A 27,998-nucleotide genomic window follows, 5' to 3' on the forward strand; every position below is an offset into this window, starting at 1 on the left:
GGGCCGCCGCCTCTCCCTTTCCTTCTCCCTTCCCGCCCCGGCTTTCCCCCCCCCCCCCTTTTGGCCGCCCCTTCCGCCGGCTGCCCAGCCCTCCTCCTCCGGGCGTTCCCGCTCCGGCACTTCCCCCGCCCCCACCCCGGGGGGATCCTGGTAAAGCCGCCCCCCCCTCCGGGCTGGAAGTGGGGAAGAGGAAGCGGGGGGGGCAGCCTGGCCCGGCCCCTCCCTCGGGGCTGCGAAGGGAGGAACCCCTGCAGCGGTGCAGGGTCGCCCGGCAGGCTAGCCGGCAAGGAGGCGGGCAAGAAGGTGCGGGGGGGGGGGAGAGGCTGGCCAGCCGGCCCAGATGGCAAAGACCCCCCCGGGCGGGCAGGTGGGCGCCCCTCCCTCCCTTCTGTCCCGGTATAGGAAAGGGCGAGGACCCAGGTGGGGAGGGGGGGCGAGAGGAGGAGGAGGAGGAACCCTCGCCCCCTTGCTAGCGCCACTGCGCATGCGCCCCACCGGCCTCTTAAAGGGCCAGCGCCGGCTTTCTTTTTCGCAGGCCTCCACCCACCCACTCGGGCCCCGCAGGAAGGTGGGGGGGTCAGCGCCGTGTCTTGTTGGAGGCGCCGCTTTCGATGGGGAACCGGAAGGCGGCGGGTGGTTCGTGCCCGGAACCCCGAATCAGAATCCCTGTTAGAGGCATGGGAATGAATGAATGAATGAATGAATGAATGAATGAATGAATGGGTGAATTGACCTGCACACCGTTGTTCCTGACTTAAGTTGTGTTTATTGGGGCGCGGGGGGGCACCAATATCAGAATTCATGGCATTTGCCTTTTTTAAATTAATGTATTAATTAGCTATTAATTAACTAATCCATCAATATATTATTGTATTATTTTTTTTCTCTCTCTGGTATTGTTGGGTTTGCGGTGGGCAGTATTGTATCAGGGTTCTTGTCCTTCATATCTGTTAATGTATTCAGTAGTGTCATATTAGCTCAGTGGTTTAAGGCCTCTGGTTGGGAGTTCGATTCCCCCCTTGATGACCCACAGAGTCCTCTGTCGTCCCTTTCTCCTCCTGCCTTCACACTTTCCTAACATCAGGGTCTTTTCCAGGGAGTCTTCTCTTCTCATGAGATGGCCAAAGGATTGGAGCCTCAGCTTCAGGATCTGTCCTTCCAGGGAGCACTCAGGCTTGATTTCCCTATACCCTCAGAGGCACATTAAAATTATTGGTCACAGAACATCCGTGAAAGTTCTATTCCATGGAGAGGGGGAAAAATTAGACACAGCAAAGCAGGGTTTCTTTTCTATAATTTATTGACTCAGATAAACAGGCTACAGTTTGCTTTAAAATCCAAGTAGAGGCAGCAACTTAAAAGAGTAATACCACTTAAAAAAACTAAATGAAAAAATAACCCTCTAAACAAGAACATCCATGACATCCATAGTTTTCCCCTTAAAAATGACACCCTAAAATAGATGAAAGATTAAAACACGTTTGTTGCTTTTAAAACTATAACGAGGTGGGGAGTTATTGCAGGCTTTTGTCATCTACATTTTTTAAGCTTTCAAAAAAAAGGAGAGGAAAAAAAACTGAAGGTGGACTGTCTATCCCCTGTGCGCCACCGGTTTCCTTGTTTATTCCCACTTCTAAAACCATCATCAACCTTCTTGAAGTCCAGTCCATCTCTTTAAAGTGCAAGAGTCTGCAATCAGAGGCAGGAATGCAGTGCTTAGAGAAAGAGAGAATGCTCTCCCCGGGGGAGTCCTGGAGGGGGGGGGAACTCCAATTATTTTTTTCAGGGGGTGGGAAACCTGTTTAAAAAAAGAGAGAAATTAAATTAGGCAGAGGCCTTTAATCATTAGCCTGGCAGTCACCGCTGGCTAGCCAGGAAAACTTTGTGGGTGTTAATTTTATTCCCCCCATCCTTTTCAGATGCACCCACGAATGAATGGCAGACCTGAGTTCTTTCCATGCTCGTAAGAACAATACAGTAGGGCCCCCTTATCCGTGGGATCAGTATCCGCTCATTCAGTTATCAACAACGTGGAAATGTGAACAATATTAAAGAAACCCCTCCCCCCCAAATATATACTGTATTTTTCTGTGTATAAGACTATACTTTTGTCTAAAATCTTTAGAATAAAAATTGAGGGTTGTCTTATACATGGAAGTAAGCTGAGGAGATAACAAAAACAAGTGGAAGGGAAAGCAGGCATCAAAGTGATCCTGCAGAGCTTTGATCCTCCCCCCCCCACTTGCTAAGTCCCACTTAGATTTCTTACTTTTGGGTTAGAAAAGTGTGGGCGTCTTATACACAGAAAAATACAGTATTCCGAATGATGTCATTACCTGATCAGGCCAGTAGAGGGAGACAGAGACCATTCTCTGTATAGCATTCACCGTTATGTACAGTACTAGCATTTCCTATAATCCATGTTTTTTCAGCCTATTTTACTGTAATAAGCATAGAAATGCAGAGCTGGAAGGGATCCTGTGGATCATCAAGTCCAGCCCCTGGCAGGGAGGCCCAGCGGGGAATCGAACTCTCAAACCTCTGGCTCTGCAGGCAGAGAGGCCTAACCCATTGAGCTCTGTATCAATTGCTCTGGGTTTATACCCGGCCATTGTGACGTGAAATCACCAAACAGCACACGCTCTGAGCCCGTGGCGCTTTGCACCCCATTTCTCCTCTGCTATCCTTTATCTCCTCAGCCGTCTTGTGAGGTCAACCTGAGCCAGGATTGGTACCCCCCCATCTCTTGCATCCCCTAATCCAATGTTCTTGACTTCTACATCGTACGACCCGTTTCTCTCTGGGTATTCCAAAAGCACGATACAGAGGTTACTGCTTGGGGGAACATCTGTCACGAACATCAAGCGACACCCCAAAACCCTTTGGCGACCGGAGGCCTCACGGATCCCACCACCACGGCACGGGAACCTACAGGAGTTCATGTGGGACGATGGAGGGTCAAACCATTTTGGACAGCCCCCACTTCAGTTCTTGAATTCATCTCGGCCTGAGATGTCAGAGACCCTGCCTGAAGTCCCTGCAGAGCCCTGAAGCTCAGTGGGGAACTTTGAGCCGGTTATTTTCTGTCAACCTGACCAACCTCACAGGGTTGGTGTTAGGATAAAGGGGAGAGGGAGCCCCGTTTCCTGCTTTTTGAACTCATGGGAGGAAAAATGGGGGTAAAAATATCCAGCCATCAAGACTCTACATACAAGAAGTGGAGCACAAATTATCAAATTATCCGGTGGTTTTCAGTGTAGCTTAAAAAGGTTTGAAGTGTGCCCAATAGTTCCAAAAAACACTAAAAAAAGCAGGTGATTAGCACTTGATTGGTTTGAAATGTGGTGCTGGAGGAGTGTTGCAGGCCCTTGGGAGTCCCAGAAAGATGAAGAAGTGGGTCCTAGATCAAGACAAGCCTGAACGGTCTCGGAAGGCAAAAAAAAAAAAAAAACCCCGTTGAAACCGAGGCTGTCCTACTTTGTGCACATCATGAGAAGGCAGGATTATCTGGAGAAGACCATAAGGCTAGGAAAGGTGGAAGGCAGGAGGAAAGGAGGAAGACCAAAATACAAGATGGACCAACTCCCTCAAGGAAGCCATAGGGTTGAGTTTGCAAGAGCTGAGCAGATTAGTTGAGGACAGGAGATTTTGGAGATGGCTCATTCCTAGGGTTGCCATAAGTCAGGGGTGACTTGACGGCAATCAACAACAACAACGCTTGTCAGTCATTGTAGCGCTTTGCACTGATTGGGCAGAATAGCAGGAGGGCAGGAGAATTCCACTCTAGAGCAAAAGTTCACGGGCTCCCTTTTTACTGTGGTTTCACATGCTTATCTTAGGCAGGTTTTTGTGCCTGAGAACCAAAGTTTTCCAATTCAGTTTTGCAACAATAGTGTGGCAGCAAATTAAATTAACCCAGCTGGAAATCGAGAAGAAACCATCAAGAAAAAGATGCAGTGGGGGAAAAAGATCTCAAGACCAAATTAAACAAATGAAGGAATATAAAACTCCAACAATTAAATTGTGGCAAGTTTTTTTTTTTAAATTACGTCTTAATTAGGAAACCGAGGTTTTGAGTTTCCCAAGAAGAATTTGCAGGAGAGAAATACTGTACATTTTAAGTGGTGAACAAAAGGAAAAAGAGGGTTTTAAGTTACTCCCGTCAGTTTCCCCAGGAAAACAGGCGCTGAACCTGCCGTTTTATAAGCAACTCTGCTCCATGGACAGAATCCACATTTAATCCACGGTAAGGTTAAAATGTTCAGGGTTCCTTTGTGCCTGGTGGAAGCCCGCTGAGGAAGAAGAACAGGTCGGAAGGGGAGAGATTAATTTTAATCATGAGCAAAAAGGGCGTCAAGGACTTTGAGAGAGAAAAGGGATCAGCAGGAAAGATGACTTAAGAGTCATCTTAGACCTTGAAGTGGGAGAAGGCAGGGGACCACCTTAATAAAATAAAAGGATAATGGAGAAACGATGGAGTGGGCCCATAATTCAGTTTCTCCAACCTCGTAACAATAAGCGGGGTAGTGGCACTGGATCTTGTGGCATTCAGTGGCTCCTTGAGGGTCAGCGGTAGAGTTTAGGAAAGTGAGGGGGGGGTTTCCTTATGAAAGGCTGGCTGGCTGAATCTGGGATGTGCAGTCCAGAAAAAAAAATACATTCACACACACCCTTCCTGATTTATTCATCCTCCTGGTGGTTGTAGATGACATTCTACAGAAACCAGAAGCATGGGTTTTTATCTCTTGCAAATCTACATGTCTCTGATGCAGAAAGTTACATATTGCCTCCTGTTCTGTTACAATCGGATTCAATTATCCATGGGGGAGATCAGTTCTAAGCCCCCCCAGCTTGCGGATGCTGAAAAACGCGGGTTATAGCAAAAATTCATTTCATAGCGCTCTACATAATGAGGTCTCTGGCTCCTTCTAGTGGCCAGTTCTTATAAGTTCACCTTTAGAATTATATATTTCTAGGATTTTTCTTTTAATATTTTCAGGCTGTGGATAAGTGAATCAGTGGATACTGGTCCCTCGGATACATGGGTCTTACTGTATCATGTGTGTGAGAGTTGGTTTCTTACAGAATTCTGGCATACAATTAATCTACAGCATTTGGGAGCGGAAGGATATCCGCGCAGAAGAAAATACCCACCACATCTCAGGGTTAGCTCAGCCCCAAGCAGCCTTTGAGCTCATGGAGAGAAATGAGTTTGTTGTTGTTGAGATCACAGTAGTCCAAGAACTTGCGGACGCAACGCTTGGGCCGGGTGTTCTTCTTCATGTACAGCTTGAGCGGACGCAGCTCCCGCTCGCTGATGCTGTTGCTGAAGTCCTTGTCGAGGCGCACGAACTGCCAGCGCACCGCCCGCTCCTCCAGGCTGGGGCCCGCCAAGCTGTCCGGGAACCTGCGGATGAAAAAGCAAGAAGCAGCCGGAGAATTTTGGCTTCAGATTTTGGGCTCTTGGGCTCTCCTTTCTAAAACCCGGAATCCGTTGGCTTTAGGAAGGAGGCCAACAAACTGGAGCAAGTTTCAGAGGAGGGCAAGAAGGAGGTTCAGAGGGGCTGGAAAGCAAGCCCTATAAGGAGGAAAGACGGAAAGAACTGGGCAGGTTTAGCCTTGAGGAAAGAAGATTGAGGAGAGATAGGATAGTACTTTTTGAAGACTTGAAAGGCTGTCCTACAGAGGATGAGCAGGATCTGTTCTTGGTCATCCCAGAGTGCAGGACACGCAACCATGGGCTCAAGCAACAGGAAGACAGATTTAGGCTGAATATCACGGGGAAAATCATGGGCACGGGTTTCGATCTCTTACAGATCAACCTGTTTCAGATCAAGTGCAGAAGGTCTTCTGTAGTTGGGGAAAGCGGCCCCTTCTGTGTTTACCTTCGGTACGGAACGGGCATCATTCTCGACTGCATCATATCGGAAGCCAATGCCTTGATCAGGGTGGAGAGGAACTCGGCCTTCTTCGAACCCGGACAACCTGGAAGGCAGGAAGGAAGGCGGGTGGTTGAGAGGCCAACTTTTTCCAGCGTGCTTCGTAACAGAGACAAAACCCGCCCGTTTTCTTGCAAACCCCCAGGACCCACCTGGCAGGGTCCGGTCCTGGAAGAGGGAGCCCATTTCGACGCTCTTGGCCGCTGCATCAGCCTCACAGTCTGGAGGGAAGTTCCTGCAAGACAGCAGAGAAAAGCGTAAAGAGAAATCCGCGCCCAGACGTCTGTGGCTCTTCCTACTGCCTCGCTTTCCTCCTGGAGGTGGCGGGTCTTTTTGCTTTTGTTTTCGCTACAGATCCCAGAACGAAAAACTGCCCTCCTGAGTTTTGCCTCCTTTCCCCGAGAAACCAGCCTTGATCGGGCTGAGCGGGAAGCGTTGCCGGATTGAATCCGTCACCCGGGGCCCCGTTTCCGATAGGGAACAGCCAGAGGCGTCCAGGAAGCTCACAAGCAACCGGTGAAAGCTAGAAACACTTTCGGTCGCCTTCACCAAGAGAGTAGGTTTTTTGCTATCGGAGGGAAGCAACGAGATGGATGTTGTTTCCTGATCCATGTAAAACAGCAATCTGAATCTTTAGAGTAAGAATAAATACTGTAGGACCCGCTATCCACGGGATCAAGGTCCACTGATTCACTTATCCGTTTCCTGAAAATATTAAATAAAAAACCCCAGAAAGGTGTATACATATTTCCAGGGTGTATTTATCAAAACTGGCCACTAGAGGGAAACAGAGACCACTCAGGGTCTCTTGCGTTTGATTATTTTTCGGCATCTGCGGGGTGAGATTGAGGAGTGTTACTTCATGCGAATACAAATTCTAGCATGCTCGTTGAGGAACTTGAGACATTTTGGTCTGGGGAAAAAAATAATAACTTCCCAAAGCTCTGAATAGAACAGGGACCCTTTTCTCTCTGTTCAATGATTTCCTGGGCATGTCAGAATAATGAACTCAAGGACCTTCAAGGTGGGTTCTGATCCTGAACTAGGATCATTCCCTGTTTTGAGGGAGAGGGTTCAGGAGTCAGGACTGTGACTGTGAAGTTCAGACCAAAACACAGCACTGCACACACACACCCAACTGCCGTGAAATCGATGCTGGCGGCTTCCAACGAAGGAGAAGACAACACTGACCGTGTGGAAGTGCCCGGAATCGGCCGGCCAGTGTCCACTCGCACGCACCAGCAATAGCTGGTGGCCTGGTGGCACTGGACCGCCTTGTAGGTGCCGTCTCCTTCGCATTCGGGCACGAAGGTGCCCTCCTGTTGGTGCTGCCGGGCCTCCTCGATGGCTTCGCGACGCTCCTGCTCACACGAGGGCGGATATTCTGCAGGCGGGGAGGCAAAAAGCAGAAGACGCACAACCGGTTAGGAGAGAAAACACACCGGTTCCCACCCTCCTGCCTCCGGCTCGTAGAGCCCAGCGGTGAGTCTCCTCTAGAGTAGGCCCCTAGAATCAGTGGGCACTACACGAGTGTGGTAAGCCCAATTCGTTAATGGATGAACAAACACGAGTCAGAGTTGGGCACGAAGCAGAAAACCGGTGGTTCGTAGACGGCTCGTGGTTTGTGGCTACCCAAGAACCGCAAACGATCACAACCTCCCTCCCCAAATCCGAACAGGTTTGTGGTTCATTTTTGGGGTTCGTGCTGGGGAGCAATAGTGGCGAAGATGGTGGTGGTCTGAAAACAAGGTGGGGCAGGGCAACGGAAAGGGGGAGGCCTCCGTTTTTGCCAAAGCAAAACGAAGCGCGGAGTGGAAAAAAAAGTTTGATGCTTTGTTTCGTTTCGTCAAAACCGCTTAAGCAAATCAAACCACAAACCGGTCCAGCTCATGTTTTTTTCCTCCCAGGTTTGTACTTCGGTCCGTGCCCACCTCTACTTAAGAGAAACGGCTGGCCTTTCAAGAGGAACCTGGCCTTGGTGCCTGAGGACACCCCCCCCCCCCGATCCGTTACTGACCCATTCAATGGATTTCCTCTGCTCTGAACTACAGGGTTACAAAAGAGCAGGGCTTGGCTTTGTTCCCCTCTCTTTTTGGACTAGGCTTTCCAGCATCCTCTCACCACCATGGCAAGGGCTGAGGAATTCTGGGAGTCGTAGTCCAAAACAAAAAGAGAGAGTAAAAAAAACCCATCATTCACACACATTGGTCACGGTTCATGTCAGGATTTGCAAGATCTTTCTTGCGTTTTATCCAGAACAAGGACGAGAGGTAAAGGCTCCCCGGGGGCCTTACCTTGAGCTTCCTTCGCCGTGCGGTTGGGCTTGACGTCCGGGATGATAATGGGGATCAAGAAGGGCAGGGAGGTTCCCTCTGGATGGAGAGGAGAGAGAAAGAGACACAGGCGGACACAGACACACAGAGAGCAGGAAACGGAGAGAAGACACGGTGTTAGGGGGCTACTAGACGCCCCACCCTTCCCCATCAGCGCACCCCACGGCCAGGATTGCAAAAAGGTGTGTGTGTGACAGAGGCACAAGGTCATGCCTTTAACGGTCAACATTTCAGTTCCAGCAGCAGCAGCAACTCTGGAGCGTGCATGGTAACCTAAAAGACAAGATTGCCTCTGAGCACAGGAAGACGGCACTTCCTGCTGTCTACGGCTGGCAGCAGGCCAGTCCCTGAGACTTCAGCTCCCAAACTCGGAACCTGGAGAATGGACCCCAAATCCCGGAGGCTTGGGGCCAAAACCAGCCCCCCAAGGAACCGCTGACTGGTCCAACGCCCACGCCCTGAGCTCCGTGGAGCAGACGGCGCCCCCTCCATGCCACCCGGCTATGCCAGTTCTACCCGAGGGAGGCATCTATTCCAACAGTTTCACAAGGCACACCACTTGAGGGTAGCCATTCCACAGGTAGAGATGCAGGCCGGGAAGCAGGGCTCCTGAGCTGCAGGATCGGTTTCCCAGGCAAGAACCAAACCTAAAACAGGATGAAGGATGTCATCTGTAGACGAGCGGGCCTTATCGCTGTGTGCAGAACAGCCTCTAGCCGTCCACGAAATATAACAGATAGCTAATGAACCATTATTACTTATTTCTCTACATGGTTATTTCCCCTGTTGATTTCTAAAGATGAAGATTAGTCCTCCTGCATGAACGGGGCAGTATATAAATGAAAGAGATAGATAATAAATAAATAAATGTTAGGATGCTCTGCATCAGAAAGCTTGCGCCATATAAAATGGGCTTGTCTTTTAAGTTCCCTTGACGACTCTTCCTTGTTGGGTTTACTTTTTTATGTTTAATGACATTTATGAAAGTTATAGGTCAACCCCCCACTACAAATCACACCTGAAAAAAGTTCAGCGGGATTTTGCAATGGGAGCAACCACAATCCGACAGAGACTGAACCGACTGATTGGCCGATATTTCCTTAATGAGGGGATGGGATTTTTTTTTTTGCTTTCTTTAGCTGTCCAATAAACAGGGACAGTAGGATCTCCTTATCTGCAGGACCAGTATCCACTGATTCACTTATCCACAATCTGAAAATATGAAAAGAAAAATCCCAGAAAAAGACATTTCGAAAGATGAAGATACCAGAACTAGCCACTAGAGGGAGCCAGAGACCGTGCTATGTGTCGCGTTTGCTATAATCCGCGTATTTCAGCATCTGCGGGCAAGGAGACTCGGAACTGATCCCCTACAGATACGAGGGTCCTACTGTATATCAGAAACCTTTCTTTATACTGCAGACCAACCCTTAGCAATGGGGACAAGGGGCTGCACTTCCCAGAGGCCTGAATGGGAGAAACTAGGAGTGTGTGTGTGAGACAAAGGGGCCAGCCACTTACCTTCCTGTTTGTGGGGCTGGGGGCTTGGCTGGGTTGGCCGGGGCCGGACGCCTTCTTCTGCGTTCAGGGAGGAAAAGAGGTCGAAGGCAACTATTACAGAGGTTTTAGTGTCATCTACTCTGTTCCAAAAGGTGGAGGAGTTCAGAGCAAAGCTTGGGGGTGGGTGTTTTTTTTTTTTTACTCTAAGTCCCAGAATCCCCGGGCCAGCCAATTCAGTCATCATGGGACTTGCAATTCCCAAGAAAATCACCCTCTCCAATTCTGTTTCAGAGCTCTACAGGATGATTGAAGTCTGGGGCCTTTACCTGACAGCAGCTCTGCGGCTCAGACATGCAGAAAATATTAAAAATAATAAAAGGAAAATCCCATATATCCCATATTTTTCCATGTATGATGGTACTTTTGTCTAAAATCTTTAGACTAAAAATTAAGGTAGTCTTATATACGGAAGTGAGCTGAGGAGAGAACAAAAACAAGTGGAAAGGGAAAGGGATCAAAGCTATCCTGCAGCACTTTGATCCCTGCTTTCCCCCCTCCACTCGCTAAGCGGCAGGATCGCTTAATCCCTGCTTTCCCCTCCATTTGCTAAGCCCCATGGGGGAAAGCGATCAAAGTGATCGTGCAGCCGCAGGATTCCTTTGACCCCCCTCCACTTGCTAAGCCCTGCTTAGATTTCTTAATTTTGAGTTAGAAAAGGGGGCGTCTTATACATGGGGGAGTCTTATACACAGAACAAATATATAAAAAACAATGACGTTACCAGAACTGGAAACTAGAGGGAGCCAGAGACCATGCTATGTATGATATTTTTACAATGTCATTACCAGAACTGGCCACCAGGAGGACACAGACACAATGCTATGTATAGTGCTCACTATTATAATAGCGTTTGCTATATTCTACATTTTTCAGAATCCGTGGGGGGCTTTGGAACCAATCCCCCATGGATACAGGGGTCCCATTATATATCTACATGACATTTATACACTTATAGTTGGACACCGTTCTGATGGCCAAATGGATCCATCCTACAGAAATCTGGGAGTTGTAGTTCCTCCTGAGGCACAGAGAATCTGCCAGTTTACTTGAGAGGGAGAGCGCTAGGACTCTCTAGCGCAGGATTCCAAGTCCTTCGCCAAACGGCAAGGCCCGCGGTTCCAGAACAGTTGGAGGCACAGCAGTTGAAACAGGATCAAACTGCTGTAACTACAGTGCAGATGCACGCGTAGATCTGACGGCTAGCTCTGGGTTTTAAAAAAAATCTTCCCCTTCATTCAAGATAGTCCAGTTTTGGGTAGAAAAGTACACAAATGAGGGGCCTGTGTTCAAAAGGGGAAGAGGAGAAGACGGGGTTTAGCCTCACCTCTCCGGGACGAGTTCGGATTTTGCCATGACGTTCGCACGGTGTAGGGCCCTGCAGGGCGAGGCAGAAAGAGGCAGGGTTACAGACCAATTCTCCCTCACCTCTCTCTCATCTTACTCCTTAAAATCGAATTTCTACTTGCTTTATTTTTGTCATCCTAGCAGGACAACACAATACATGGACGTAACAAGGAAAAATATAAATCCTCCATTTCTGTGAATTGCAAGGATCTGAAGCAGGTTCAGAAGAAAACCTCTTTTCTGATGAAAGAAGATGGGGGGGATGTTGTGGAAGACACCATGAATATTTCGTACGATAGAAGGAGGCCTACCTGTACAATTCGGCGTTCCATTCAGTACTGAGGTCCCACTAATTGGCTTGCCTTCTGGTGTGGAGCACCAGCAGTATCCTGTCTGTTTATGGCATTGGACCTAAGGAGGAGAGAAAAAAGATGAAAATTCAGTCTAAAAATATATATTTCTCTCTGTTCACATCATCAGCGGGGAAAAAAGCATATCAGTTAATTTTGTAGCCTCTGCATCACTTCTCTTAACACTCTCCCTGAGCCTCTGAACATGTACAGAAAGCTTTTACTTCACCACTGTGCAGGAATAGCTGGCCGTTGCACTTTCACAATTAAAGAGTCAAGTCATACATTAAACGAAAAGCATTTCTCAGCTGATCACACCGGTTTCCTCCCTGGCACGAGACTTCTTCAAAGCTCCTGTACCTGAGCTGAACTGACTTGCAAATGAAGGCCATGTTTACCTCTCAAGGACGAATCACAAACCAAGGCAAGCTAATGGGCAAGAAGAGGACACTCCTACAAGGCTGAAGACTTCCCAGAGAGTAATTCCCAGAAGATTTTTTCCCCCAGGTGGCACATCTGGGAGGCAACTCAACACTCTAGGTGGCTACACCACCTGGGGAATTCTGGAAGTTGTAGTCTAAAAATATCAAGCTACACACCTTCAGTGTGTTGTGTGATCACTCCTCTTCCCCCAACTGACTCTCATTTCTTCAGAATAAAGGTGAACCCATGGCAGGATGGATATTTTAGAAAGTGACACATTAGAGATTACCTGTCATTAGAAAAAGGAATTCCTTGACTGTGAAAAACATTAGTGTCACACCTGGCGCTTTTCTCACTTTCACCGGTTTTTACAGATGAGTTGGGCTGCATTCTTTCTCAGTTTGGCCGCCACGGACCAACAGGGCTGACCCCCTTTGGGAATTACAGCATTGCAAAGCAGGGATTAAACGGGAAATGCCAAGTAAAGAAAGAAAAAAGAGCAAATTGCAGAGTTCACCTGCTGGAAGGAGCCATTTTCATCACATTCTGGGATGTAAGCGGTGTGGGCTTGGCGCTGGGATTGGGAGAGAGCAGCCATCCGGTCTTCCTGGCAGCGGGTAAAATTGGTGCCTGCAAAGTAAGCCGTGGAAGAAGGCTATGATCAGCTGTTGGTCCCGGGTGGAAGCACCAGAGCATCACTGAGCATGTGCACAGCTCACCTGTCACCCTTTAAAAATTTCCTGCATCTGGCATCTATTGAGGTTCAAACTGGGCATTAAAGAGAGCCCCTTGTTAGTAGTGGGGTTTCTTATAGTGCTAAACGGCCTCTGGTTGTCACAGTAAGGCTTCCTCCCCTCCCACCTTCCCTTTGCCAAGTCTCTACCTACTGTTGGGCTCTCGGTGGGCTGCCCCACCACAGCGGAAGCGAGGCCAGGCTTCAAGGGAAGGCTCCCGACACCGCGCTTTCTGGAAGACGCAGGGCGACTTGTAGAGCTTCCCATCCGAGGCACAGATCGGCCGTCCGCGCTCATGGGGGCACTCGACCACGCAGGACGATTCTTCCCGGTCGCTCTCCGAGATGATGAACTGCAGAGAGAGAGAGAGAGGCGCATGAAATTATCAAGGCCCAGCACACCGAGCGAAGGCTGGCGCTCAGGCCAAGAAGGCAGAATGGCGGCCACTGGGGTCATTCCTTAACATCTGTGGAGAAGGAAGAGGGAGGCCGTTATGATACGGACGCCTGCATCGGCACGATGCTCTTTTCCCCCCAAATCTTGGCCGAGGCATCAAGCTTCCCTCCATCTCGCCCTGGCTCCAGTTCCGTCTCTTTCCACCCCTTTCTTGGTCCCTTTCTGCCTCGCCCTTAGGGGGCGCTGTACTTTGGCACCCTTCGAGGTAGGCCAGGAAAGGAGTTGGTTTAGCTAAGTGCTAAGTAAATAAACACAGGGAGGAAAGAGGGCTCCGTTAAAAAAGCCAGCCATGGCCGGGAGATTTCGTTTTGCTCAACAAACAGTAAGGGATAATCACACACTCACACTCACACTCACACACACACACACACACACACACACACAGAGGAGGGGGTGGGTGGGATGGAGGGAGAGGAGAGCCACACTGCCTTGTTTGTGACACACACTCCACGAAGTGCAGGCCATCTGCATATGCTCAGAGACACCTTGTTTTTCCTCATTATGACTTTAAACTGAAGCTGGTTTTGCCTGTCCTGGGTTCACACAAGCAAAGAGGCCAAATTTAAGCACTGTGCACTTCAAGTATAGATGAGCAGATAACTGTGGCTTGGGTTCGAATCTCCACTCAGTCACAGGAACTGGTAAAACCACTCAAATGTCTCATCTCCCCTCAAGAGAGCGAGGGAATGGTAAACCACTTCTGAACAGGTTATACTTGGAAAACCCTGGAAAGGGTCACCAGAAGCTGATGAAGTTAAACCACAGAGAACAGTTCTGTCTGTATGGCTACTAGCCATGATAGCAAAGTCGAGCTTCTGTGTACAAGGGCAGTCTACCTCTAGGGACAAAAAGCATGGGGTGCATGTCACCACCTTCATATACTTCTTGACAGTGGAACATAATCTGCCCCTAAATAGTAGACCAGCCTCCAAGGACTTTGATTTGATCTGATTGACAGGGCAGCCCAAGACATTTTGCTGCCTGAGGCAAAGTACAAAAACGAAATCCCGTACGTTCTTCATTTAGGAGGAACAAGCCGGCCTGTGAGACACCCCGCTTTGCACTCCAAGAGAGGTGGAGGGTTTCCCCGAGAGCTCAGAACTAACATCTTATCACTTCAGGCAGCTGTTTAATATTAGCGCCAGGTTTCCTAGCGCGATGCTTTAAAAAATAACAATATCCTTATACCGTAGAAACAGATTCTGGGTCCGGATCCTGGCTCAAACAAAGCCAGGCTTTGGAAACAACTGGGCCTTACAGTACAGCCGCCTCTCCTTTCCTCCCCCCTCCAAATTTTCACCCCCATCTTGGAGAGCATTTCACTTTCGCCTTCCACCCCCCCCCCCAAACAGCCCTCTATTTCAACGGCGTGTTTCCCCCAGCAAAGAGATTCTTGTTCGGATTCCCCCTGGAGGATTGCCTCTCCTCTGCCCGGCCAAAACCGCCAGACTGGCTCTCCCCCGCCGAGAAGCCAGGGAACCCTGCCAAGGCATGAGAGAGGAAGGCGAAAGAAGAGCCGAAGCGTCGCTTCCCACCCTCGCCCCTCCCTGAAACTCACTTTGGACGGGACCCCGGGGGGAATTCACAGGGCCGGTTGTGCCCTCCCTGACTGGCAGACCTCCGTTTTTGGGGTCCTGAAGCTTGGATTGTTATGGGGTCCCCTTCACAACCAGCCAAGAGGTCTGGGTAACCCCTGTCATGACAGATCAGCGCCATTTTTAAAAGCGTGCCACTTCTTGGATCCCTCCAGAATTAGGGTCTCTGAAGTTTAAGCTAGTTTTATGGTAGATCTGCTCCCTGCATGTGTATGCAAACCTCCAGTGCATACTGGAGGTTTGCATACACTGCACTAAAAAGGTTCTGCAGGCCACCCTCCCTAAATATTAACATATTGATGTCCTGCCTTATAGTGAAAGCTCTCCCAGTAAGATGGCCACAGGTCTTTCCCTTAGGGACGACAGACCTCTTCGGAAGGTATATACTTTGGAAGACCATTCAACCCAAACTTGATTTTTATGAGTTAAAACCACAAGGGACGGAGGGAAGAAGATGCCCATCATCCACCGTCAATGCCACTTGGACCAGCAATTTTCCAGGCGCATCGGTCACCTGATCCCAATCTTCCCTCCTCTAAGAAAGATGCACGCAGTTCTCTTCAAATGTCAAAAACAGGATCTTGATGGATCACGTTTTCTCCCAGGGTTCTGGGCAAATGTTTGGGTCTGAGTCCCTCTTAAGCTGGGAGGAGGGAAGGTGGATGGGTTCTGAGTCACAAGTCAAGTTATTGGAAGAAGAAAAAAACACGTCTCGAGTTCGAGGCTCGTCACCTGCGCAACTGAAGTCCGACTTGATGATGAGTCCTATGGCATGAGCCCCATCCCGGGTTTGTTCCTATACCCTCATTGTACTCACTTATTTAACTTTGGGCATTTCCATGAAAAACAAATAAACGTATAAAGCTATTCTATACTATACTCCACCCATGCCAAAGGGGCTGAAGCTCGCCCACTCCTCTGGAAGACCGCGAACCACAGCAAAATGCTAAACGACGTGGCATGTCAGCCACCCAATGCTGTCAGATTCCGAGCACCTTCATGTCACGGGTCTAAGAAAAACCCAGCTGGTCCAGCAGTCAAATACAGGTACCAAGGATTCCACTGGGGTTCATATAGGAAGGGAGAATATTAGCCCTCCATGTTAACCAAGGAGAATCAACATGAAGTAAACCCTTTTTTCTTGGCTTGAACCCAGATCCGTCCCCTGCCCCATCGTCTCCTGGCACAAAACCTCCCTCTTAAATTCTGTCTCATGATTCATTCGGGTTTCAGCAGCCGATGTTGGGTGTCTGTCTCCTCCCTGCATGGCAGACCCTGACGTGTCTTCCACCGCATCTCGCGCTCACCCACCCTGGAGCTGTTCTAAATCAAAGGAGCGCCTTTTAGCTGTGCCCTGGCTGTACAGACATGATGTCACCCTCAACACCAACATCCCCCCCGGGCAGGTAAGCTACGGTGCCCAAAAAGGCGCCATAGACCACCTCGCCACCGCCAGGCGTAGAGACAGAGCGTCCCGCAGACAGACACCCTCGCCTGAGCTATCCCCCCACGTCTGCGCCACCCTGGACGCTGTCCGATCCATCGTCCTTCTGCCCAAAAACATCGTTTCCAAAGGCGGCTTTCGGTGACACCCTCGGCCCCTGCCAACGGTGAAGTCACTGCAGAGGTATAAAGAGAGCCATTTCATTCCCATTGGTAAGCCTGAGATACTCATTATGGACCAAGTCAATCACTTGTATGTTTTGCTCAAGAGGGTGCTACCTCGCTCTCTTTCTCATTCTTCCTCCATCTGGGTCTACGTGTCTCAAAAGAGATGCCACGTTGAATCAAGCCACCAGCAGGATCCTGGAGTTTTCTGCTTTCGAATCAGAAATTCTGGCCTGCCTTGGTAACACTGACCACTCACATAATAAATTTTACGTAACTAACACAACAGATTTGAGATCCGATCAGGGTTGTCCTGGATGGGTCATCTGAACGCTATAATATTTGGAGAACATTTGAGCTCTGTTTGGGATGTCCAAAGCACAGAAGCTCACGTGGGCTGGGTGTTGTGTTTTTGCTTGGCTCCCTTCAGAAATTGCGGGCTTCTTCGATGAGCATTTTAGGGGAGGCTTGACTGACGGGGCAGCCAAACCGGCCAAAGACATGGGCTCTTCATTAGAAATCGATAAGCATCTTTTTCCCTCCAGGAATGTAATTCTTTCAGACCTTCCTGGCTGCGGCATCCGACTTGCAAACGAATCCTGTGTTTAGCCCCTCCCTACACCCAATCATCAAACAGAGCAAGCTAATTTAAAGAGCAAGCTAATTTACAAAGACAAAGCTATGCGAGGAGAATCATGCCTTTGTAGGTCTTCATGAAACACCACTTCTTAAAGTCGAGATGGCAGTCTCCCCTGGCCTCTCCCAACTGTGAGGGTTTGTGTAGGACCTAAAGAATGGATTAAAGTTACGAGAAATGAGTTTTTTTAATGAAATGTTAGGGAAAAGGGCTGTTCAGCTGCAGAATGAACTGCCTCGTGAGATGCTGGACCTTCCTTTACTGCAGGTTTTCGCAGAGAGGTCGAAAAGCTATCTCTCTGCGATGTTTTGGCAAGCGGCGAGACTAGATGACCCCTTGGACACCATCCGGCTCTATGATTCAGTAGTTTTACACCAGGAAAATATTTTTCTGAAATTCACCCTAGAGGGGGGGAAAAAGCAGGACAAGGGTAGACAAGGAATGTGAGACAATCCGGACCACAATCTTGCTAATAGTGAAGCTTTTGAAATAAATCTCCCCACGGGAGGGAGGGCGGAAATGACAAGCTGGATACCCAGCTAAGTGGGAACAGCCTTTTCTTATTTGAAAATCTACACTGGGCCGCAGTGCGTGGCCTCACTTTTTTTTTCCTAACGGAGTTTTGCGTCCACCAATAAAGCCGCAAGATCCGTTTCTGGAGGGAGGTTCAAGGGAGAAAGTCCACGTTGAGTTGACCAAGAACGGCCAGGGATGTGCAAACAGAAGCCCGGAGCACTGCAGCCATTGTTGCCTTGATGCCCAAGGCAGAGGGGTGAGGAAAGACAACCGGACCTGTAGATCAGATCCATAACCGGCCCAGTCTGAGGGTTGGGACGGGCCATGGATGACTGGCAGGCTACTGTGCATGGACTGACTGACCTGAGGCAGGTTGCAGAACTGGACCCATCCCAAGGGGGTCTGGCGAGCCAAGCAATGCCTTACCTCCAGTTTACTTTGGCTCTTGAGGCCTCAACCCCCCCCCCCATTCGTAACGGCAGGGGCCGCAGCCAGGAAAATGTGAGCACGGCTTCGGCGGAGTGAGTCGGCAGTTCAAAAAAAAAAAAAAAAAGTGTGTGGGGGGGAGACTTCATTGAAAATGCTTTCGACCTGCGCTTAAGAGAGACCGGATGCTGTGCGATGCTTGTATCACAGTGACACTGGGGTGCAGAAGTCTAGACACCCCCCCGCCAACTGCAGCTTAACAGAATGAGCAGGAAGACACCCCAAAAGGCAGCAGGGGCTGGCCTAGCATATTTCCAAGCCAAGCAGGGCCATCTAAGAACGGCGGGGTCGGTCAATGGTCTGAGCATCAATAGGCTGTGAAGCCAGAGGTTGGGAGTTCGATTCCCCCACTGTGCTTCCTTGACACTCGATGATCCAGAGGGTCCCTTCCAGCTCTGCCGTTCTAAGGTGGTGGTAATGATGATAATGATGATGATGAAGACCAGAAACTCAGCCACCTTTCAGCTGGAGAGTTCAACTTCCATCAGATATAAAAGCAGGCTGAAGAGTTGATGATACAGTATAGCACTCGTTCTTTATTGTTGAATTTCTTTGCTACTTTTTCATATTGCATGCATTTAGTAACATGAGTCTTTTGTACAAATGATATATTTACTGTTTCTGGATGCCCAATGTTTACTCATCCTGCTTTTGAATACATTTGCTCTACGGCAGGCGACAACTTCGATGCAACCTCCTCAATTCTGTTAGTGTTGTGGTGACAGAATAGGCAACAACCGTTTCCTTCTGAACAACAACATTAAGCTGGAACATTTTATCTTATCCTAGACCGTGCTTCTCCTTGTTAGAGAAATAAACCACATCCAAGGCAATGAAGATCCTCCCTTTTTAGGGATAATAAGCAAGCAGGCACTCTAATGAGTTCCTCACAAGTAAAGAGGGATATAAACCATGCTAACAATAAAAGTGGCTTAGGTCTCAGGCTGCGGAGCCAGAGGTTGGGGGTTCGATTCCCCCACTGGGTCTTTCAGGAGAAGAACCAGCCTGGGTAGCCTTGGGCCAGCTGCACACCGTCCCAGGGCTCCCCCTAGAGGAAGGGGATGGCAAAAACACTTCTGAGTTACTCTCTACCTGAAAAAGATCATAATTCAGAATTGAATTGATGGCCGATTAAAGAAAGCTAGCTTTTGTAGGGCAGGAGGGAAGGGAATGTGCTGCCCAAGCCAACGCATAGGAACATGAACAGTGTAAAAGTTTATTTTGCACATGGTTCATTACTCCAACTTTTATTTGAAAATCATGCTCAGGCTGAAGAAGATGTGGTCCTCTTTCCTCACGACACTTTTCTTCCCCTCTTCCACCTCCGGTTGGCACATCGATTATTGCTTTGCATTCGATCCCAATATTTTTGTATACTTCAGTATAACTATATATTTTGATGTTTTATTTGTGGCTGGTCTTTCGGACTATAATAACGTTTTATCTATCTATCTGTCAGTTGGCACACCAACATGATGATGCCACCATCATCCCACTTTAAAATACAGATGCCACCAAAGCTGAAGCTGACAGACCACAGTCTTTTTTTTTTAAAGAAAAGAATGACACTATATCTCAAAACCAATATTTTTCACACTCTCCAAAGTGCCCAGAAATAAATGAGTCTCCTTGCCCGAGGTGTTAATTTACGACTGTATCTTGGCTAGGCTCCTGAACACACAAAACAAGAGTGCGCGTGCGCACACACAAAGACATGTGGTGACACATGTGCAACCACTCCCAATGTAAATAAGGCCTAAAGCACACGGTCACACGGGGAGCATTGCAGGAAGAGATGAGCATTCTTAGAAATGGCGCTCCTTTAAGAGGTTGGCTTATCCCAACACAGGCTTTCCTCACTTCCTGTTGTTGCAGATTAATTTGCATTTGCTTTGTGATTGGCGACTGGGAGGCAAGCACAGGCCTCATTTGCAAGTTGATTGCTTGACCAACAGAGCTTTAAAGTATGCTGTATATATCTCCTCTATATCAGTGGTTCTTAACCTTTTTGAAAGAAACGCCCCCTTGAGCCATTGAGGAAGTTATCATCACCCCCCCTCTCCCTGCGGTGATGATATCTTATGTATGTATGTATGTATGTATGTATGTATGTATGTATGTATGTATGTATGTATGTATGTATGTATGTATGTATTTATTTATTTATTTATTTATTTATTTATTTATTTATTTATTTATTTATTTATTTAAGACACTTAAATCCAATGACCCCTGAAAACAAAATTAAATTCCAAGAAAATGAAATGCCCCCCCCCAAAAGTAACATGTAATTATTTAGTTGCAAGTGAATTTTAAGACGCAAAAAGAAATATAAAAAGGGCATAAAAACAAATGCAGGAACTAAAACTTTCAAGACAAAAAGTCTGAAACTAAATTAAAATTGGAGGAAAATATATATTCATGTACACTGTAAAAAGGCTGCAGCCATCTTCACAGGTTTGGCTTGCTCCAGAGCCCCCCTACCGCCCCCCTTCTGCTCCAGCGCCCCCACACCGCCCCTTTTCGTTCTACCGCCCCCCTGAAAAATGAAATTGCCCCCTGGGGGGCATTATCGCCCACGTTAAGAACCACTGCTCTATATGATCACTGAAAATAGAACTTTGAGTCTTAGATGGTTATGAGGGCATGCCTGAAGTTTTCTTACAGGAGAAAGGCATCCTTTAATATTTAAGAAAAGCTCTGGTGGAAGTGTCATGCCACTGTCTTTGCGCCACAAGGAGAGGCGTATTTGGCCTGCAAGAGTGGCCGCCATGTCCTCTTTTAGGGAGGACAGTCCTGGTTTTGAAAAGGTCCTCCATTTCAAAGGCTGTCCGAACCAAGTCTCATTTGAAACCATCTGGAGGAAAACCAAGGACCTTGACGTTGCTCATGATCCAGCGAGACAAAACATCTGGACAGGAAACTCAGCAGTAGGCACACAGGTCGCTTGGTCCTCATCCTTCCCAATCCAGGGAGAAGCATTTTAATTCTGCTTAAACATCACCTCTAAAGCACCTTTGGGTCTATGAATTCATAGCAATCAGGTGCTCTCAAGTGAAGCCAGAATGGGCCAACCCTCTGAATTCAAAGAAAACACTGCCTCTCTCTGTTCTGGGCCTTTTCCCCCTCTCTAGAGTATGTCAGAAACAGGGAGTCTGTTGAGGTCTGTTGTTGAAGGCAGTCATGGCTGTCAGTTTGCTGTTTGATCTGTTCATTTGTAAGTAATGAGACTTTTAATTTTTTTCTCCCATTAATGACTCAGATTGAGCTTTTCAGACTCTTAAGTGCTTGTTGGTGAGAGAAAGGGGTGGGGTATGCCACGGAACTTGGAGCTATTTCTGCTCCGTGAATCCCTGCGCTTTTGCTGCGTCGCTAGAGCAACGTAACCCCCAACATTCAAAACTTTACAACACAGATCACCACATGCAGTTTTAGGCAAGCTGCTCTCTTATTTTGTCTGAAGAACTAAAGCTAGCTATACCTTAGCTTTCCTAGAAAGATGAGCTTAGAGGAGTCGGCAGAATAAGCGGTTTTGAACATTTTAAGCAGGATGCTTGCGCATAAAGATCTCCTTTACCTCCGACTCTCGAGGCTGATGTTGCTTCTTGGCTTTCCATTTCTGGGCACCTGGGCCTGCCTTGCCGAGTCACGCCAAACTGGACACACGGTTCTTTCAGCTGTCAGCCGGCGTAATTTGTTAGCGCCTCCAGCAAACATGGCTACGGCCCCTACGCTCGGACCAAACTTTCTTGCCAGATTCAAAGCCCCAATTATAGTTCGCCCTCCCCTCGCCTCTCTGTCCCCCCCAACCCATCAGACGACAACAAGCCTTTGGTTAGCGAGCGGGGGCCGCTTGGCGGCTTATGAAGGGGCCCTTATTGGAAAGAAGAAAAAGACGGGAGGAGGCAGCCGGCCAAAGCACCTCCGTCTTCAGAAAATAAAAAATTGAAAAATTACAGCTCGCTCTGCCACACTGTGTGTGTGGACGCACATACACACACACACCGGGGATGGTTTGGGTGTAAACGAATTTTCTCGCAATTAAAGAGGGATGGGGTTTGTCCTGTTATTAGTGCCACCACAGGAAAAGCAAATCCACAACGAGGCACAAATACTTACAGGACCTGTTAACAGATCTCACTCATTTCAGGGAAGGGAAGACAACATCGCTCTCTCAACACAACACAACCCAAAAGTGAGGCTACCCTCTTTTCACACCCCCTGGGCTCTCTTCCCCTCAGTGCCAGAAGAGGGGTGGGTGGGTTTCCCAAATTTTGGCCGTGCAAAGAACAGCAATCTCTTCGGGAAACCGATGTCTGTCTCTGGGAGGCGTTTCAAAACATTGAAGAGTTTTAACTGGTTAACGAATTAAGGAATGAAGCTGCGATAGCTAGTGGGATATGGCTTGCTCATTTTGACCAGCTGTATTCAGAACTTCGAAGAGTGACCCTACTACAAAACCCAGAATCCCCCAACCATCACGGTCACCGGTCATGATGACTGGCGGGAAGGTTCTAGTCATCCAGAAAAACCACTTTTCCATGCCCCCCGTTGTATTGCATTTAATTTGCACAAACAGACACAAACTCTTTATGGATCATGGTAGAACCACCACCCCAGTCGCCCCAGAGGAGAAAAAATGAAATAAAAATAGCACGCTTGCAGTCCCCTGTGGAGATGCAGTAAAAGCCTGCCAGATGGCTTTTGAGGGTTTCTTCTGTTTAGCCTGCCAGCTGAGGGCCTAGATAAAAATTCTACCTGGAAGGCATAACCCAGCAGAGCTGAGCACCGTTTGGTGTTCAGGGCCCCCCCAAGGGTGTTGGCAAGGGGAAGAGAGATCCTTACACGGAAAATTTCTATCCTGCAGGAATCTGGCACCGTTGCTCAAACGTTATGGCAAATCAATAAGAAAATAACCGAAGGCAGCAAAGAGAGGGGGCTGCAAGAACGCATCAAAAGGTGTGCATTCCAAGCCCCCCCCCCGGTCTTCAATGGAAAGAGAGAAAGGCCTGAGGGTTTGCACACCTGTGGCTCAGCCAGAGCGAGGAGGAGAGGCAGAAGGTGGGGAAATACCCCCAGTCCATACTTGGTAGGTTCTTAGCGTTGCTGCTCGATGACTAGGAGTGAACATCTCAAGGCACCGAGTCTGCAAAAACGGCCTTCTTTTGCCTCAAAGTTCTTAAGAAACCCTCCCTTCCACCAAGCATGCCTAGTGGCTTGGGTGGAGGATGGGGAGTGCCGTCCAAAAAGCCATTCTCAAGTTCTGGACACCTACCGGAGCAAAGAATCTCATTCAGGGTGAAACTCCCGGACTCTGAAGCTGGCAATGCCGGAGCAGGGAAGAGAGACTTGGGTTGTAGAGTGTGTGTGTGTAGCTGCAGAGACAGAGGTTGCAAGTTCGATTCCCCCCCCCCCTCCTGGGAAAAGAGTCAGCCTGTGTAGCCTTGGGCAAACTGCATGATGGTCCCAGGGCACCCCAGAAGAAGCGGAGGGGAAACCACCACTTGAGTACTGAACATGTTGCAAAGGGTTGCCGTAAGTTTGAACTTGATGGCATATGATTATGATGAGGATGAAGTGAATAATTAAATAACCTGCCCTTGGTTACTGCTTGCCTGACCCTTCTCCCTTGGTTTGGATCCAGGAGGTTCCCTCCTGTCCCGAGGCTGGGTCTTCTTTCTCTCCCCCCCCTCGCCCTATGTCACGTTCGAGGCAAGAATGATCGATCCGTGGTCCCCACAGGCTGGGTTTCCAGCTGACTAATGCTGAATCTTTTTTTAAGTCTCCGGAGAAGGGATGACATCAGGGGGGAAAAGGGCCCGGCCCCGATGGGAGCGGATCAAAATTAGCTCCTCGCCAGGCGACACCGTTGGGAGCTAAATATGGGCCTCGGTTGTTCCCAGTTTGGCAACGGCTTCTGTATTTCGGAGCACGCGTGATCGGCGGCTGGGGAGAATTTCAAAAAAGTTGGCGCAAACCCACGGGCTCGGGGGGTGGGTGGGGGAGATTGAGAGCCTGTCCTGAGGCAATGTGGTCTCATCCTGTCATGGCCCTCTGTGAAAAAGCAGGTCCTTGAGGTTGGAGTCCCCTTGCCAACGTAAGAGCAGATTTATTTATTTATGGCTTTTGGGGAAAAGTGGCACCAAGGTTTTTGAGAGTTAACAAAGAAACAGGAGTTACCCCAAAGTAACCATCACGTCTTGTGGTCCCCCCCGGCCCATCCTCGCCCCCAAATAACATAGGCAACCCCTATATTAAGAGCACCTCCTTGGATCTGGTCCGACAAGCCAGAGACAGACAGAACATTTTTGCGGCTTGAAATTAAAATAATAATAATGATGAAGCAAAATGTGCCACTCCTTGTTCTCAAAGTCACAATGCTCAGTTTCCTGTGCCAGCCAAGTTATCCTGACACGTGACGGAAGTAAAATCTCACCGCCTGCTCTCCCTTTTCCTGGCATTAAAGGCCAACTTGTTCTTAATATTCAAATCGAGGAATAAAAACGAGGTGCTTTGCCAAGGTTCGTCCCAAATCAACCGCAGCCAGAGATTGCGCCAGCCAAACCAATCACATAATTGATCTCTTTACATGCGCTGTGGGAGAAAATGGATGCAGAGAGAGAGAGTTGTGTGTTTAAAAAGATATACCACTCGTTATACAGTAATTGTATTTTTCCTGGCAAGGGCCGAGAGGGGCCCTGATGGGTTTTGCTGTTTTGTGGGCCAAAATAACTCTGTTGGCTTTCGGCCCCTTGGACTGGGTAGCTTTGTGTATGTGTGTGGACAGACACTATTTACTGCTCGATCTCGGACGACTCATTATCTTGGGACGGCCCATGGCCCCTTTCTCTCATAACCTGCCGCCTGAGAGCCCTTAAGTCCGGAGAATTCTCATTTGTGAGAAAAAGCAAAGGGACAACGCACGCTGAAGAAGACGCTACCTCTCCCCACCCACACGACGTCCTTTATGTTAAAATCACATCCCCGGCCTCAGTCTGCGTGGCGATTCAGACCAGCCGTGGAATATGCTGTAAACATGGCGGTCCTGTTGGGTTCCCTAATCGTCTGGTGATGTCACAGCGAACATGCTTTGTGATGTCACTAGCAAGGTCTTTGTGATGTCACCGAAGTTGGAAGCAAGCACAGCCCGCCCTCACACACACACAAACACATCCATACACACTAAGGAGAGAAAATGGAGCAGCCAAGGTTTTTAGGCGGTAACACTCGGAGTTGTCCCTCTAGAAGTCTCTTAGGGGAGAGAGGAAGAATTACTGAGAGCTCAGCAGCTCGAATATTGGCTGTGCGAGAGGTCATCCTGCACGCAACTGAGATCAGCAGAACAGAACAAACATGCATTTAAAGTTATCAGTCAGACACGGTTCAGGATGACATTAAAATGTCGCAGTGGTGCAATCCTTCCACCCATACCTAACGGTGCGAGTCAAGTTAATGGATTTTGTTTTCAGTGGTGGTGGGTCTGTGGATCTTCAGCTCAAGGGGCTGAAGAGATGCTCACAGTTCCCCCCCCCCCATAGCCACCTCTCTCCTGCACATCGCTTTTGTCAAAGGTACTCAAGCTGCAGGGTGTGAGAGCACAAACTCTTTGAATCCATTTATCTGCTGGTGAAGGACTCTCGTCTGACTTGAATCTACGTCCAGCTGCATTTTCAGAGGAAGATCTTGAGTTGAAGTCTCAAGACATCCAAAATCCCAGTTCACGGAACCGTTTGCTTCCAAAAAAAGATGGGGAGCAGAAGCCTTACCGAGACCCCGGGCTGAGCAGAGAAACATTTGGTTGAAATACAAACGAAGGACTGGCTCGAATACTGCCCATGGTGGAAGAACAACGGCAAAGGAAAGATTGACCTGGTGAATTTCCGTCTGCCGTGCCCAGGCCAAAGAGAATAGGATAGCTCGGTCATTTAGATCTCTGGCTACAGAGTTTGATACCCCAGTGTGCCTACTTTACAGGGTTCAATGATCCATAGGGTCTCTTCCAGCTCTGTGGGTCTAAGATTATGATTGATCTTATCTAACAAAAGAAAGTTCTCAAATGACTCTCGGGGCAAAGCATCCAGTAATAATCTGCATAGTTTATAACATTCAGCTCCCAAACATGAACTGAAGCCTCTTCTCAACAGTATGAGTGCAACTACTTAAGATATCCACTTGTCGGCTGTCTGTGGTCTTGGAAAATGAAGGACCGTCCGTGCCAAAACCTCAGCCAAGTTCTCGCCATCAGGCCAGGAGGGTTTCAGACTTGACAGAAAGAAGTACTTCGGTCCTCTGGAGGGAACCGCTAAGGTTGCAATCCTTAGCCAAGACCCGACCCCAAAATTTATAAACTACTTTACATCAAGCAGTCACATGAAACCACCCGGCGGAGGAGTGCGTGCCCCACCGATGGAGCAAAGCCATCGAAACAGCCATCACCCCTTGGAAATGTTGACATAAGTAAATACAAATCTAAAAATAAATCCCGTCCCGTCCCCTGTTCGTCTTGCTTGACTTGTGTTCTGGCATCTTTGCCTCGCGCCAACGTGGTGACAGTTTCTCTCTCTCTTCCCCCCCCCCCCGGGTGGACATTAAAATAAATAAATAAACCAGACACGAGTCCTGTGACTTTCTTTTGGCATCTGGGGGAGACGAGACCGCAAGTCAGGCAAAACTTCTCTGCTTTGGGGTTCCAGCCCTTCTGGGACTGCTTGCTGCCAAAGAAAATGGAGTTTCATGCCAAACATTGATTTTTTTTTTTTGAAAAAAGAAAGAAAAAGAAAAGTGTGTTCTCGAACTCCAAATATTTAAACTCTCTCTCTTTCTCTCTCACACGCATGCTTGACATTTCAGCTCCTGTCACCCAGTTATGAATGCATACAGTAATCTGCTTCAGAGCGAAGGTCAAGAAAGCCATCTTTACAAAAAAAAGGGGGTTCAAGGCCGTCGGCTCCCTGACTACCAAAGGGGGGGGGGGGGAGAGAGAGAAACACCCTAGACAATTCTATGCTTCAAGAGCCACCTAACCGATCACTACACATGCTTCTGTTTCAAGATTTTTTTAAAAAGGTAGAGATTTCCAGATCAGAAGTGGAGAAATCCACAGCAGCTCCCACATATAAATAAATAAATAAATAAATAAATAAATAAATAAATAAGCAAGCCCAACCTTTCCTCCCCACGGTACAGAAGGAAACACAGAACTGCCAGCTTGCCATCTCTGATAGCTTTGCGCCTTTTAAAATTGTCTTTTAATTTAAAAAAAAAATTTTTTTTTTGCTTGCTCCCGAGTGACCTTACCGGAGAGGCGTCCAGCCGGAAAGTTGCTGCTACCTCTGGAACCACCAGGAGCAACCACAGCAGGCAGGCCATGGTGCAGGAACCTCTCCAAAGGGGATCGGAGCAGCCTTGGTCCCTGGCAAAAAGGGGCTGGACACCACAGGGTTGCTGCATATAGGGTTATAAAGCCCTGCCGATTCCACCCCTTCCCTCCTCCCTCCTCGGCATGTCATTGCACTTTTCCCTAAGGTGGTCCAAACCACGTGGACCAACAACAGCTGGAGAGGAATCCACGCCCCCCTCGGTGGTGATGGTGGGGGGAAGAAGGAAACCTGCCCCCCCTGTTCTCCTCCTTCCCAAATCAAAGCCTGCAGCTGTATGAGAAGGAAGGCAGAGAGAGAGAGAGAGAGAGAGAGAGAGAGAGAGAGAGAGAGAGAGTGAGACTGACTCTCTGGGGGGATCCCGTCAGCCAAGCCTCTGCCCTGAAAGATGCCGGAATGAACACGAGAGGGTGCCCTGCCCCCTAGGGCCACGCTGTTTGGGGATGCTGGGGGTTGTGATCCAAGAAAGGAATCCCGACCATCACGTGCAGGATGAAGTTCCCACCTCACAGCCCCCTTCTGAAATCACTGCATTTGGAGAGAAGGAATCCTGAACTCAAATGGGTTGCCTTTTACAGAGTGTTTGGCCCCTGTGCTTTAGAAATTAAGCATCATCAGGCATTCTAGCGCCAACTCCTCT

At 48.5% G+C, this 27,998-nt stretch overlaps 1 protein-coding gene and 1 long non-coding RNA gene across 5 annotated transcripts; one reads left to right on the forward strand and one right to left on the reverse strand.

Moving 5' to 3' along the window:
- Positions 1 to 1,282: 1,282 nt before the first annotated feature.
- Positions 1,283 to 27,996, reverse strand: LOC110075641 (SPARC-related modular calcium-binding protein 1). 4 transcript variants are annotated; one of them, XM_072979635.2, is made up of 12 exons: positions 27,279 to 27,996; positions 12,837 to 13,035; positions 12,467 to 12,579; positions 11,488 to 11,587; positions 11,157 to 11,207; positions 9,794 to 9,847; positions 8,234 to 8,311; positions 7,131 to 7,323; positions 6,092 to 6,174; positions 5,886 to 5,985; positions 5,155 to 5,407; positions 1,283 to 1,798 (listed from the first exon to the last, which is right to left on the reverse strand). In XM_072979635.2, the coding sequence occupies exons 1-11, from the start codon at positions 27,429 to 27,431 to the stop codon at positions 5,167 to 5,169; spliced, it is 1,365 nt and encodes a 454-aa protein (XP_072835736.2). In that variant the 5' UTR covers positions 27,432 to 27,996; the 3' UTR covers positions 1,283 to 1,798; positions 5,155 to 5,166. The 4 variants fall into 4 exon arrangements, with proteins under 4 accessions (XP_072835736.2, XP_072835735.2, XP_072835738.2 ...); XM_072979634.2 differs by having other exon boundaries at positions 9,794 to 9,850; XM_072979637.2 differs by having other exon boundaries at positions 9,794 to 9,850; positions 12,833 to 13,035; positions 27,279 to 27,413.
- LOC144584258 (uncharacterized) lies at positions 2,656 to 4,484 on the forward strand. Its single transcript, XR_013538387.1, has 2 exons — positions 2,656 to 3,278; positions 3,535 to 4,484. It is a non-coding gene; the product is annotated as an uncharacterized LOC144584258 (long non-coding RNA).
- Positions 27,997 to 27,998: the final 2 nt, after the last annotated feature.

This window comes from Pogona vitticeps, chromosome 9 (assembly GCF_051106095.1).
Source record: "Pogona vitticeps strain Pit_001003342236 chromosome 9, PviZW2.1, whole genome shotgun sequence".
Lineage (NCBI taxonomy): Eukaryota > Metazoa > Chordata > Lepidosauria > Squamata > Agamidae > Pogona > Pogona vitticeps.